At 63.3% G+C, this 11,719-nt stretch overlaps 3 protein-coding genes across 3 annotated transcripts; 1 reads left to right on the plus strand and 2 right to left on the minus strand.

Annotated features, from left to right (window-relative positions):
- Window positions 1-34: 34 nt before the first annotated feature.
- On the minus strand, window positions 35-1,240 carry F751_4829 (hypothetical protein; the record flags this gene model as incomplete). The annotated part of the gene is made up of 5 exons (XM_011400930.1): window positions 35-132; window positions 277-365; window positions 608-710; window positions 874-1,054; window positions 1,220-1,240. The coding sequence occupies 5 exons, from the start codon at window positions 1,238-1,240 to the stop codon at window positions 35-37; spliced, it is 492 nt and encodes a 163-aa protein (XP_011399232.1).
- Window positions 1,241-2,553: 1,313 nt separating this feature from the next.
- Window positions 2,554-11,504, plus strand: F751_4830 (Mannosyl-oligosaccharide glucosidase; the record flags this gene model as incomplete). Its single annotated transcript, XM_011400931.1, has 16 exons — window positions 2,554-2,731; window positions 2,939-3,046; window positions 3,323-3,414; window positions 3,664-3,905; window positions 4,185-4,588; window positions 4,784-4,977; window positions 5,084-5,205; window positions 5,463-5,646; window positions 5,836-5,956; window positions 6,196-6,493; window positions 6,710-6,932; window positions 9,628-9,827; window positions 10,063-10,225; window positions 10,370-10,500; window positions 10,873-10,996; window positions 11,325-11,504. 16 exons carry the CDS (start codon window positions 2,554-2,556, stop codon window positions 11,502-11,504), a joined length of 2,964 nt encoding a protein of 987 aa, XP_011399233.1.
- Window positions 7,777-8,761, minus strand: F751_4831 (Thymidylate kinase; the record flags this gene model as incomplete). Its single annotated transcript, XM_011400932.1, has 3 exons — window positions 7,777-7,938; window positions 8,249-8,492; window positions 8,676-8,761. The coding sequence occupies 3 exons, from the start codon at window positions 8,759-8,761 to the stop codon at window positions 7,777-7,779; spliced, it is 492 nt and encodes a 163-aa protein (XP_011399234.1).
- Window positions 11,505-11,719: the final 215 nt, after the last annotated feature.

An 11,719-nucleotide genomic window follows, 5' to 3' on the forward strand; every position in this document is an offset into this window, starting at 1 on the left:
AGCCCAGGAGCCAGCCGGCTGCCCTTGTCATATGTCACTGCGGCCCCAGCGACGAATTCAAGCCCAGGTAGAACAGGCCCACTCCAAAGAAGATGAGCACCGCCACGAGGATGAGCACTCGCCGGATTATGCCTAGAGTATGCATGGACGGGTGGAGGTGGCATGAGGAGGGCGCTGCAACCCTTACTCAGGCCTCATGCAGTGGAGTGTGAACGCTGTCTGGCATCCCTGAGATTGGGGCCACCGTCCTCTTGGGCCCGCCCACCAACCACCCACCCAGGACGCTCTTGTCGATGCCCTGGATGTCGGTGCTGAGCATGTCCGAGACGTCACGCTCCAGAACGCCGCTGGGCTTGGGGCCGCTCCTGGTGGGGGAGGAGAGCAGGGAGTGAAGGCCGGGGCGCGCTGCTCAGTCAGGGCACCTGTCCATGCACGCGCTGTACCCAGCACGGAGGGCAGCGTCTGCAGGCACGGGCCCCTGCCTCACCAGCTCCCGCCCGACTTCCCGCCCGACTTCCCGCCCGCCTCCCCGCTCGCGCTCCCAAACTTGGGTGGCGAGGTGGCCGCCGCCTTCTTCTTCTGGCCCTCCAGGGTCGCCAGGATGAACTTCTCCAACTGGCGCTGCACCTGGGGCGAGGCCTGGAGCTGCACCAGCCTTTTGTCCCCGGACTCCAGCGCCGCCAGCAGGTCCAGGCCTTGGCCCACCGCCTCTGGGAATTGGACAAACGGGGAGTTTGTGGATGTGTACTGGCATCAGCTGCGAATAGGGCTGCTGGGGCACGCGAGCAGCGGCGTGCCCGGACCAGGCAGGAGGGGGCCGACTCCTCCCCGCATCCCACCACCTCCAGACATTGCCCCAAACAGCATGCGCACCTCGCATCGCCACCTGCGCCGGCTCCACGTCGCCGAAGTAGGCGTGCACGCACGCCGCATTGTAGGCCATCACCCCCCTCTCCCCAGAGGAAGCACCCTTGGACGCCATGCCGGCCTCCCAGGCACGCAGCGCGCCCATCCTGTCGTTCTTCTCGTACAGCTCGCGCCCCTTGTCGAGTGCCTGGTGGAGGGAGGGGAGGGGAGTGGCTCCTTGCCTTGGTCCCATCCTTTGGTGAGCAGCCCCGGCGCCGAGCGCAAGAGGGGAACCGCAACACCTTGCGCCAAGCCATGGCCGCCATCCATGCACATGACGTTTTGCAGAAGACCTTCAGTCTACGAGCTTCACCTCGGCATTGGCGCGGGTCATGATGCGCCGACTTCCTGGATGTGGAGGCACAGACCCAGAAGCTTGCATGCTGCGATCACGAGAAATCTCGGCACACAACGAATGCGACATGTCGCACTGCAAACACTACAACGCCCAAAACGCAATGTACCTTGCAGTCGTCTGCATCGCGTGCCTATGTGCAGACGGCCTTGCAAATGGGCTGCAGTTCTGAGATTCGAAGTGCCCGGGCATGGCCCGTTCATGCACAGAGGAATCCCTCGCATGGAGACAGACGGGTGATCCGCTCGAGCACGCCTGGGGTACACAGCAACATGCACCAATTAACCTTCTCAGCATCATGCAAGGACGAGTTGACGCCTGCCCCAGGCCGCTCTGCGTCTGGCCTTACCCAGGATCCCGTTAGGTGGAATGCGGGACTGCCCACTGTTTTGGTAGAGATCACTGCCGTCCAGCAAGTCCTATTTCCGACATCGAGAGCACAGCAGCAACTTTGTAATGTTCACCCATATGCATTACATGCATGCTCGCATTCAGCGCGATCAGCGCCGATCTCATCTCTTCCATGCCTGTCCCAATGACTCCCGACATGGACATGCAGAGCACATTGATTGGCATTCAAAGGACAGCCTCTGTCTAATTGTATACAAATGCACTGTTTGTGCTGGGCGTGCATGTTGTCGAGATTTTCAATGTCCTGCGCCTGGCGGCGACATTCTACAGAGAATACCCTGCTCGACGACACTTCCGCCATCGGCCCACTTCCGATACCCACGGAAACCTCGAGACTTGTCATTGTACGTGGCAAAGTGCTGCTCAGTGGCACACGCACTCCGGGCCCCCCCACACGATCCATCGCTCGTTGGCAGTGCTGGGCGTGTCGAGCGCACGCCCGACAACGTTAGCAAGGAGGGGACGGCATAAGGCTTTACAAGCCATCACGCCTCAATTCACTGCGTAAATGATGTGGATGCCTTCATATTAATCCACTAAGGGGGTGTAATGGGTCAATCGGAGAGGCAGGGATCGCCTGGGGGGTCCCGACGCCGGTCCTCGGTGGGTGTACCCTCGCGCCTGGGCCCTGCAGCTCAGGCCAGGCGTACCCAGGGCCTTCCGATCAAAGGATGGAAACGTCATGGTAATGTGGGATTAGAGTTGCAGGCTCTCCTTCCACCAGATCGCACCCATGCAGACATGGACCTCCAGCCCACCCCACCCCCCTCCCAGGCTCGATCATCGCTGCCGTGCTCGCCATTGGGCTGGCCCTGGGACACCGATTCCTCTGGCATGAAAGACCAGTCTCGAAATGTGAGTTGGGAGGGCTGATCCATGTAATGTCAAGCCCAGGGTGGTCCTGGGATATTGCAGTCCATGAGCGCCCTCTTCATCTCGTCCCTGCAGGGCCCAACCTGGTGCCCTTTCCGAGCCCCAAGCTGCTGGACCTGCGACAGTTCAAGGGTAGCCACGCAGAAAAGTACCTCTGGGGAACCTACCGTCCAGGGTATTACCTCGGTGAGGATGGCGAGGGGGTGTAGCTGGTTGGGTGCTCTGTGAGGACCAAGCAGCACCGCCTGCCCCTGCCATCACGGCACTGAAGCCAGGCGCTGGGTTCAGACGGCGTGTTTCAATGTGCCGGCATTGACTATCGCCCTCTTCACCTGCAATCCTCCTGTTTGAGCCAAAAGCATACATCCTCACCCCCTCCCGCCGACCACACAGGCATGAGGCCCCGCCACCCAACGAGCTTGGTTACCGGACTGATGTGGGTCGACTTCACGAGGTCCGACTGGTTCACCTCCATTCGCCACGAAGCCCTGCAGTCGGATGGTGGGTGGGTTTTGGGGAGGGAGCCGCCCAGCTGTGCGAGAAGAATGTGTAGACTGAGACATGTGGTGATCTTGTGGGTAAGCAAGCTTCCATCAGGCTTACGGCTGCTCCTGCGCTTCAGCACCCACCGCACCTCGCTGGCAGGGCCATACTCCACCCCAGTGCCGATTACACAACCTCTATTGCCCCGCGACCCACCCTGACGCCCCCCTACCTCTCACCTGCTCGCTCACACCTCACCCTAAACCCCGCCCTGCACCCTCAAACCAATTTCAGATCTGGGCTTCTATGGCTGGCTTGAACACGATGGGGAAAACTATGGCATCCAGCAGCTGGAGGACCGGCGCTTCAACATGACCACCTCCTTGGTATGCTGGACTCGGGTGGTCGGTGTAGCTGTGGAATCAAGTGATAGCGACGACCCATCAACGGGGGGCGACGCAAGTGGTGCATACTCTGTAGGCAGCTCCGTCATCCTCTGGTCTATGGCTAGCTTTCACGACAAATGAGGAGCCTATCACGCCCCTCACGGCTCGCCAGCGACTGCCCTGTAGCTCCTCCCCCATGCGCCACTGTCACCTCCACACACACTCCTTCGCGACCCCCATTCACCCCAGGTGAAGCGACAGTGCAAGTCCTGCGGCGCAGGCGGCGACTGGGCCCTGCGCGTGAATGCCAAGCCCGCCCAGGGCAGCATGGCCGACGGTGCCCCTCGGCCCGTGGTCTCCCTGTTCTTCTACGTGGCGGCAGAGGGCATGGAAGCCATCACCCTGGGTGCCAACGCGTGGAAGGGCGCCATTGGGCCTGACGTGGAGGAGCCCCAGCCGGTGCTGACTGGGACCAGTGCCCCCTTTGGCAAGTGAGTGTGAACACTCCAACCCTGGCGAGGTGATGCCTGCAGGCGGAGTGTACCTTTGAGGGCTTTGGAGGAGGGAAAGGGCATACCCCTGACTGAGTGTGTGCTGCCTTCCACCGGTGCAGCGCCCATTGCCTGGCAGGGACCCCTGCTCTGTCCTGGTGGCCTGCCGATCAAGTTGTTTCAACAATCCATTCCTGTCGGCCGCCCCCCTCCCTGTCATTTCCGGAAGACCGCTCCCACATCCTTCACACCCTGCACCTCCTATCCTCCCCACAAAAGGTGGGCGCTCCACGTGCGCGGCGAGGGCGCCGGCGGCTTCCCCACTGGGGTCCACTGGCTGGGCCTGCGCACGCCGTACACGGCCAACCTGACCTCGGCGGTGAAAGCCGGCCTGCGCCGCTCCCTGTTCGACCAGCGGCGGGCGGGGGCGGAGCAGTTTGTCCTGCGCCTGCCCGACGACGCCGAGCCGGGGTCAAACGTGTACGTGCTGCAGGTCCAGGCCTGGCTGCCGGCCAGCCTGGACCTGGTGTTCACCAGCGGCCGCGGCGCAGGCGAGCGCGCGCGCGTCGCGGCGCTGACCGGCGCCGCCTTCAACGCCCAGCTGGCGCGGCACAGCGCCGCCTTCAACGCGCGCCTGGCGCGGACCTTCCCCGTCGAGGAGGGTAGGGGCGGCGTGCCAACAGGTCGGTGGAGCTGCTGGGACGGGGGTCCAAGGGGGTCAGCCAGCTGGCTTGTTGGGCCATCAGATGAGCGGCGAGCGTGTGTATCCTGTGGCCCCCTTCCGCGCTGTGCACGACCCCGACCCATGCGCCGTGCAGCGGTCCCTCGTCAGCCCCTCCCATCGCGCCCGCTCCCCTCCTGATGAACACCCACTCCAGGCACACGCGTGGTGAGCAAGGCGGCGCTGAGCCAGCTGCTGGGCGGCATGGGGTACTGGTTTGGCCACTCCATCGTCTGGGTGGTGGGCAACTGGCCCCCGGTGCTGCCCAACTGGGACGCCGGGATCTTCACAGCCAGCCCCTCGCGCAGCCAGTTTCCGCGCGGCTTCCTCTGGGACGAGGGCTTCCACCAGGTAACCTGTGGGATGTTCCTCTCAAGGATTGGCTTGCCAATGTTGAGCCGACGCCGGCCCCCGGCACCTCGACAACCTAGGCTCCCCCCACTCCCCCTCTCGCCAGCTGCTCATCCGGCGCTGGAACCCGGCGCTGAGTCGCGATGTGCTGGCGCACTGGCTGGACCTCATGGCCTCCACTGGCTGGATCGCAAGGGAGCAGATTCTGGGGGATGAAGCTCGGCTCAGGTGCAAGGGCGCTGCGGGAGGGGTTTGAGAACTTGGTTGGGGAGTCATGTAGGCATGCGTGGTGGACCATGCGCTGCATGGCCCGGAGTGACATGCAGGCGACCAACCGGCTGGGGTCCCGCTGCGTCTTGCATCCCGAATCTCTAACTGGCGTATCCTGGATCCTTGCCATGTATTTACCGCCGTCCCTTCCCATTCTCACTTTCCTCCCACAGCTCCCCACCCCACCCCCCTTTCCCATACTCCAAACCATGCAGGGTTCCCAAGGAGTTTGTGCCCCAGCCAACCAAGACCGCCAACCCGCCCAGCCTCTTCCTGGTCCTGTCAGAGATGGCCGCGGGGTTGGAGTCTGGAGGCCCCGAGGCCGAGGCCGACCGCGCTTTTCTGGAGGTGGCCTGGCCGCGCCTGCTGGCCTGGTACACCTGGCTCAACACCACCCAGGTGCAGGGGCGGGGCGGGTGGGGAGGGGGCTCGGGAGGCCAAAGTTCTTGCCTAGGAGACGTGCTTCTTGCGCCGGCTTTGAAGCCTCGGCTTGTTGCAGTGGTCAATTAGCTCAGGCATCAAGGCCACAGCGCCGTTCCCCAAAACATCCAAAATCTTGTCAACACCCACCTCTGCCCCTTTTGCCAGGCCGGGCCCGTGCCCGGGTCCTTCCGCTGGCGCCAGCGGGACAACGCAACCACGACGGAGTTGAATCCCAGGACGCTGGCTTCGGGGCTGGATGACTACCCCCGCGCCTCCCACCCCTCACGTGCGCCTGGTGGGGGATGGCTTTGGGTTTTCAAGGCTGGCGTCCGCACTGTGGTAAGGGGGAAGGGTTGCATGTACTAGCCCAGGATCAGGCTACCAAAAAGAACCTCGGAATGGACATGGCAAGGGAGAGGGTTTTCACTGAATGAACCGCCACCCAAGCTGGCCGCCATGGCTGGAGCGGCCCCAGATCCTCCCCTTCCCATCTTCACCCCCTTCCACACGCATCACGCACGGCAGGGGACGAGCGGCACCTGGACCTGCGCTGCTGGATGGCGCTGTCGGCGCGCACCATGGTGCAGATCGGCACGGCTCTGGGGCTGGGCCGCGGCGGCGCCCTCGCTTCCTTGCAGGCGGACGCGGCCAGGCTGTCTGACTTCGGGGAGCTGACCGCCCTGCACTACGACGCCGCGGCCGGCCGGTTTGCGGACTGGGGCCTGCACTCTGAAGATGTGGCCCTGGCGCCCGATCCGGCGAGTGGGGAGCTGGTGCGGCAGACGGCCTCCCCGCCCCGCCTGCAGTGGGTGCCCCACCACGGGTGAGTCATGGAATTGTGTGGAAGGAATACCCTTGGCTGAGTGACTCGGCCTGGCAAAGCTGATGTCCGGCTGTGCTTGGATGCAGTGTAGAAATTGGTTTCCCAGAGTGCTCACGGCCGACTGGCGGACGCTTCGGTTCCCTTTTCACTCCTGTCACTCCAATGCATGTTTGGGCCCAGTAAACCCCTTCCTTCCCTTCCATCCCGGGGGCGCAGGTACGTCTCGCTCTTCCCCCTCATCATGCGCTTGATCCCGCCACACTCCTCCCACTTGGGGCGGGAATTGGACGCCCTCACCGACCCCGGAGGCCTGCTCTCCCCCGCGGGTATCCGGTCGCTGAGTCAGCGCAGCAGCCTGTACTCCAAGCATAACACGCAACACGATCCGCCCTACTGGCGGGGCACTGTCTGGATCAACATCAACTACCTCGTGCTGGACGTGCGTGCGCCTGTGGAGTTTGACCTTTTTTTGAAAGGGGGGGGAGGTGGACTTTTTGGTGTCGGCTCCCATGCATTCCGGGTCTGCAGGCATCCATGCGGCCAAGGCCACTCCACACAATCACATTGACGTAGCCATTGATTGTTTGAGATGTTTCGAGTGCCCACTTCCCACTCTTCGCTGAGCTTGCTGGCTGAACAGCCACATGATTGGAACTCAACACTCCTCCAGGCCCTCCCATGCGCACATAACCCTCCCAACCGCACCGCCCTTTCGCCCCCACCTCGTCTCGCAGGCGCTGCGATTCTACGCGCGGACTCCCGGTCCCTACTCACAGCACGCCGGCACAGCTGCCGCGCAGCTGCGTGCCGCCGTGTTGGACGCCGGCGTGGGCCAGTTCCGGGAGACGGGCTTCTTCTGGGAGCAGTACAACGACACCAGCTCGGCGGGACGGGGTGCCCACCCCTTCACTGGCTGGACGGCGCTGCTCACCCTCATCGCCGCCGAGGCGTGATGGGCGGGCGAAGGTCGGGCGAGGCACTGCGGGCCGGCCGGCGCCTGCCAGAGATGAGGTCTGCATGAAGCCTGTTTGCAAACCCCCTTGTTCCTCTTCATCGCTTCATACGTTGCACCCCGACAGCATGAGTTCATTTCTGTTGAAGAATCTATGGCCAGGGGGCACCCTTGCATGCACCGCGTGGATGGCTTGAGAAAGCACAGATCAGGGGCCTCGCCAGGTTGTCCCTCTTGCTGGCGACGAGGCCCCCGTTTGGGGACACATGACTTCCAAACCTGCGCTGGAACACCTTTGGGCCCCACCGTCTCATGCCAGACCGTCGGTACGTCAGGCGCTGGGCCAGAGCGTGCCCAGCGGGACACCGGCCTCGCAGCGCGAAAGGATCCGCTCGGACTCCTCGGCGATCTCGGCCTGCACCGTCTCCACGGAGCGAGCCGCGTCGACCACGACCCAGCTGGGGTCCTGCAGGGTCCCAAACGCCTGCCGCACCTGGGGACAACGGCAGGAGGGAAGGTGTGGGGTTGTTTCAGTGTATGGAAACAGGGGCTGAGAATGTGACGCTGGCAGCTGGGCACAGCAGCACGTGTTGACATTCAACCCCGCAATCGACGGGCCTGGCAACACCAGATGTTATGGAAACCCTTTTGTGAGTGGGTCTCATGCCCTGTGAGCTTGTCTGCCCGCCAATGAGGTACCCGTTTGAGCTGAGGCCATGTCCCCGCCCCCCTCATTGCAGTGTACATGCCCCAACCCCTCCCCTTGACCCCGGGCCGCCCCACTCCTCTTCCACAGTGTGCACCTTCTTCTGCAAATCTGTGGTCTCGTACCGCTCCTGGCCATACCCCCCCCTCTCGGCTGCCTGCTCCGGGCTCAGGTCCAGGAAGAAGACGGTGTCGGGGGCGGGGAGGCCCACGTCGGGTGCCCGGCACCAGGCCGTGTCCAGCCCCGGCAGCCCCTTGGCGGCCGTGAAGGCGACGCCGGAGTGAGCATACCGGTCCACGATCAGCGTGGTGCCGGAGTTGAGCCTCTCCAGCATTGCCGCCCTGCAGGGTGGTGGAGGGGGGGAAACAGAGACACAGTTGTTGGCAGTGGCGGTGGGCTGCAGAGGCCTGTGCCTTCGAACACCAAACACCAGGTGAGGGTCCTGGCATGCATGGCCCTGGCAGCAGGGGCAGTGGTGGCTGTACATTCGGACTCGTCCATGCATGCCCCACCTCCACTCTCACCGTTTCTCCCATCGATTGGCGGAGAAGAGGAGGTGCATGGCGGCATCATCAGCCTCTGACTGTTTCGTCAGGTACGAGTTGATCATGCTGCCGATGGCAGTGCTACGATCAGGGAACCTCCACAGCTCCACATTGTACTGCGGGTGGGGAGGTTGGCAGTGTTGGAGGTCATCGGGGACGGGCCTGCACGCCTGGTGCACCTTAGATACCTCACCCTGCAGTCCCTGCCCACGACAGGCATGTGCAGTGGCCACGCACCCCTAGGTGTCCTAGGTGCTGTGAGAGAAGCTCGCACTGAGTGGATTTTCCGGCGCGATCGACGCCCTCGAACACGATCAGTGCCCCTCGAGCCGGACTGCGTGTCATGGTGCTGTGTACACGCAGGTTCGCAGAGGCTCGAGCGATCAGGGAAGGGTGTCGAGCGGCCGCTGACAGGCAACGATCAAACCACATTGCTGTCGAGGGGCGCACGGTGCCAGCTGGGAGCTGCAGGCCCTGAAAATCGCCTGTTCGCTGTTTCAAGTCGGAGATTCGGGTTTGGACCCCGTCCGCGCGCCCCCGGAACGCACGTGCAGGGCGGGGAGGGGAGCAGGGCACCGCACGGTGGGCTTTAGGGGGAGAGGCCGAGCACAAGACATGGAGCCATGTAGGGACCGACGCGGCATCGTGTCCCATCCCTGCAATCTCACTTTGATGCAAGCTGTCACGCTCATCCCCGGCTGTCGCGCTGTGCCTGAGCCGTGCCGCAGCCAGCGCCGACAGGCGGGACCCCTGGCATTCACGGCTGGGCCATCACCTGTCGAACGACGTCATCGCCTGGTCTGTAAGTCTGCAGCCATTTCACACTCTGCGGTGAGTATGTGTCTGGCAACGGGGGCGTGGGTCGGAATAACGGTGGGATGTCGCTAGGGGTTTTCTTCACAGGCCCCCCCAAACCTGCCCTCACGCCCAGGTAACTACCAATGGCAAGTCCCAAGCCCTGGAACTGAGCGACTTGACCGCCATTGGCCCCCTGGACGGGCGCTACGGCAGCAAGGTCCTCCCCCTGCGTGCCATCTTCTCCGAGTATGGCCTCATCCGCTTCAGGGTGCTCGTGGAGTGCCAGTGGCTGAAGACCCTCAGCCGGCTGGAGGGTGTTCCCGAGGTCCCGCCGTGAGTGCTGCGGTACTGTTTCCACAGCCGGCTGGGCGGAGTTGGGAGTGATGTGTCTGCGAGGCCCCCTTGTCCCTATTCCTCCTCGTTGAAAGCCGCCAAGTCATGGCCGGTTCTGCCTGCTGTTCGACTCTCACGGGGCTGGCTTGCCATCACCCCAGACTCTTTCTGTATCTCCTCCTTGTCCTCATCCAATCCCATGCAACCCCGCTCACGCCCCCTCCCCAAACCCCAGGTTTAGCAGCGAGGCCGAGGCGCTGCTGGACGAGCTGTCCTCCAACTTCAGTGTGGAGGATGCCGCGGAGGTCAAGGAGGTGGAGCGCACCACCAACCACGACGTCAAGGCGGTGGAGTATGTCATCAAGCGGAGGCTGGGGAGGAACGCGGAGCTTGCCAAGGTGGGAGCAGGGAGAGGGGGGGAAGGGATGACGGGGAGTGACTCTCCCTGCGAGGCCCAGGCGCCCCGCTGCGGCGCCCTAGGTGCTGCTTGCCGTTCAAGGCCAGGCACACACCCTCTTTCTCCCCTCCCCCCCCTTTTGTAGGTGCTGGAGTTCACCCACTTTGCGTGCACCAGCGAGGACATCAACAATCTGGCGCACGCCCTCATGTTCAAGGAGGCGCTCGCCGGCGAGGTCCTGCCGGCCATGGACACCGTGATCGGAGCGATTGCAGGGTGGGCAGTTTCAGGCTGTAGAGGCTGGCATGGCCGTGGTGGATGGGATGCATGTGAGTTAGATGCTTGGGGTGCATGGCATGCCTTGGGGTGCCTATCGCCTTGCAGGACGACCTCGCGGGGACTCACCAAACACTGCGCTATGATGCCTCACGGCAGCTTTGCTGCCCTAAACTTAAATATACCCTGACCGGGCAAGCTTGCCCGCTGGAGACACCCTTCTAGCTGAGCGCATTTTGTTGTCATTGGAGATGTCCTGGTGGCGCGACACCGCCTGGGCCTGCCTTAGGACCTTGGCTCCTCTCAAGCATCTCCTGGTCTGCACTCCAGTTGACCTGTACCCTCCCATCCCACTTCCGCACTTTCCTTCAGGTTGGCCACCGAGCACGCTGGCGTGCCCATGCTGGCGCGGACCCATGGTCAAACGGCATCGCCCACCACCATGGGCAAGGAGATGGCGGTGTTTGCCTACCGCCTGGCGCGCCAGCGGCACCAGGTGGGAGGAGGTGTTGGTGCTGAACTCCGCGGTCTCGTAGGGGGCCACACAGGAGCATGTAGCCTGAGTTCAGATTGGGAAAAGGGGGCTCCATGTCACGGATATGTCTGGACCGGCCTTGTGGCATGCCCATGGATATCCCAGGGGGGCACGAATGAGTGGCTGAGTGGCTCTTGGGTGGGATGATCGTGATCTGTGCCCCATTGCGATGACAGCCATGGCTCCAAAATCCTCATCCTGCCAGCCTCTTCCCATCAACTCCTGGCCCCCTACTCTCCTCCCAGCAGCCCACTCACGCCCCTTCATTCGCGCATCCACATCGACGCAGGTGGCTGCCGTGCCCCTCTTTGGCAAGTTTGGCGGGGCAGTGGGCAACTACAATGCCCACCTGTCCGCCTACCCGGACCTGGACTGGCAGGCGATTGCAGAGGAGTTTGTGACCGGCCTGGGCCTCGAGTGGAACCCCTATGTCACCCAGATCGAGCCCCACGACTACATTGCGGGTTAGTTGTTTCGCTGAAGGGATGGGGTCTGGCATCGGGAGGGCCTGGTGGACTGTTGGTGAATGCGCAGGCAAAATGTGGCTGCGCACGGCCGCCGGCTGGCACACTCACGGGCGCTGCATGCCGGATGGTGGCTGCTTGCACCCCGCCTGGGTTCCTACCAGTCCCAAACTCCTGCCGTCCTGTCTGCAACCCCTCCATGTCTGTCTATTCCGCCCCC

This window comes from Auxenochlorella protothecoides, assembly GCF_000733215.1.
Source record: "Auxenochlorella protothecoides strain 0710 unplaced genomic scaffold scaffold54, whole genome shotgun sequence".
NCBI classification, from domain to species: domain Eukaryota; kingdom Viridiplantae; phylum Chlorophyta; class Trebouxiophyceae; order Chlorellales; family Chlorellaceae; genus Auxenochlorella; species Auxenochlorella protothecoides.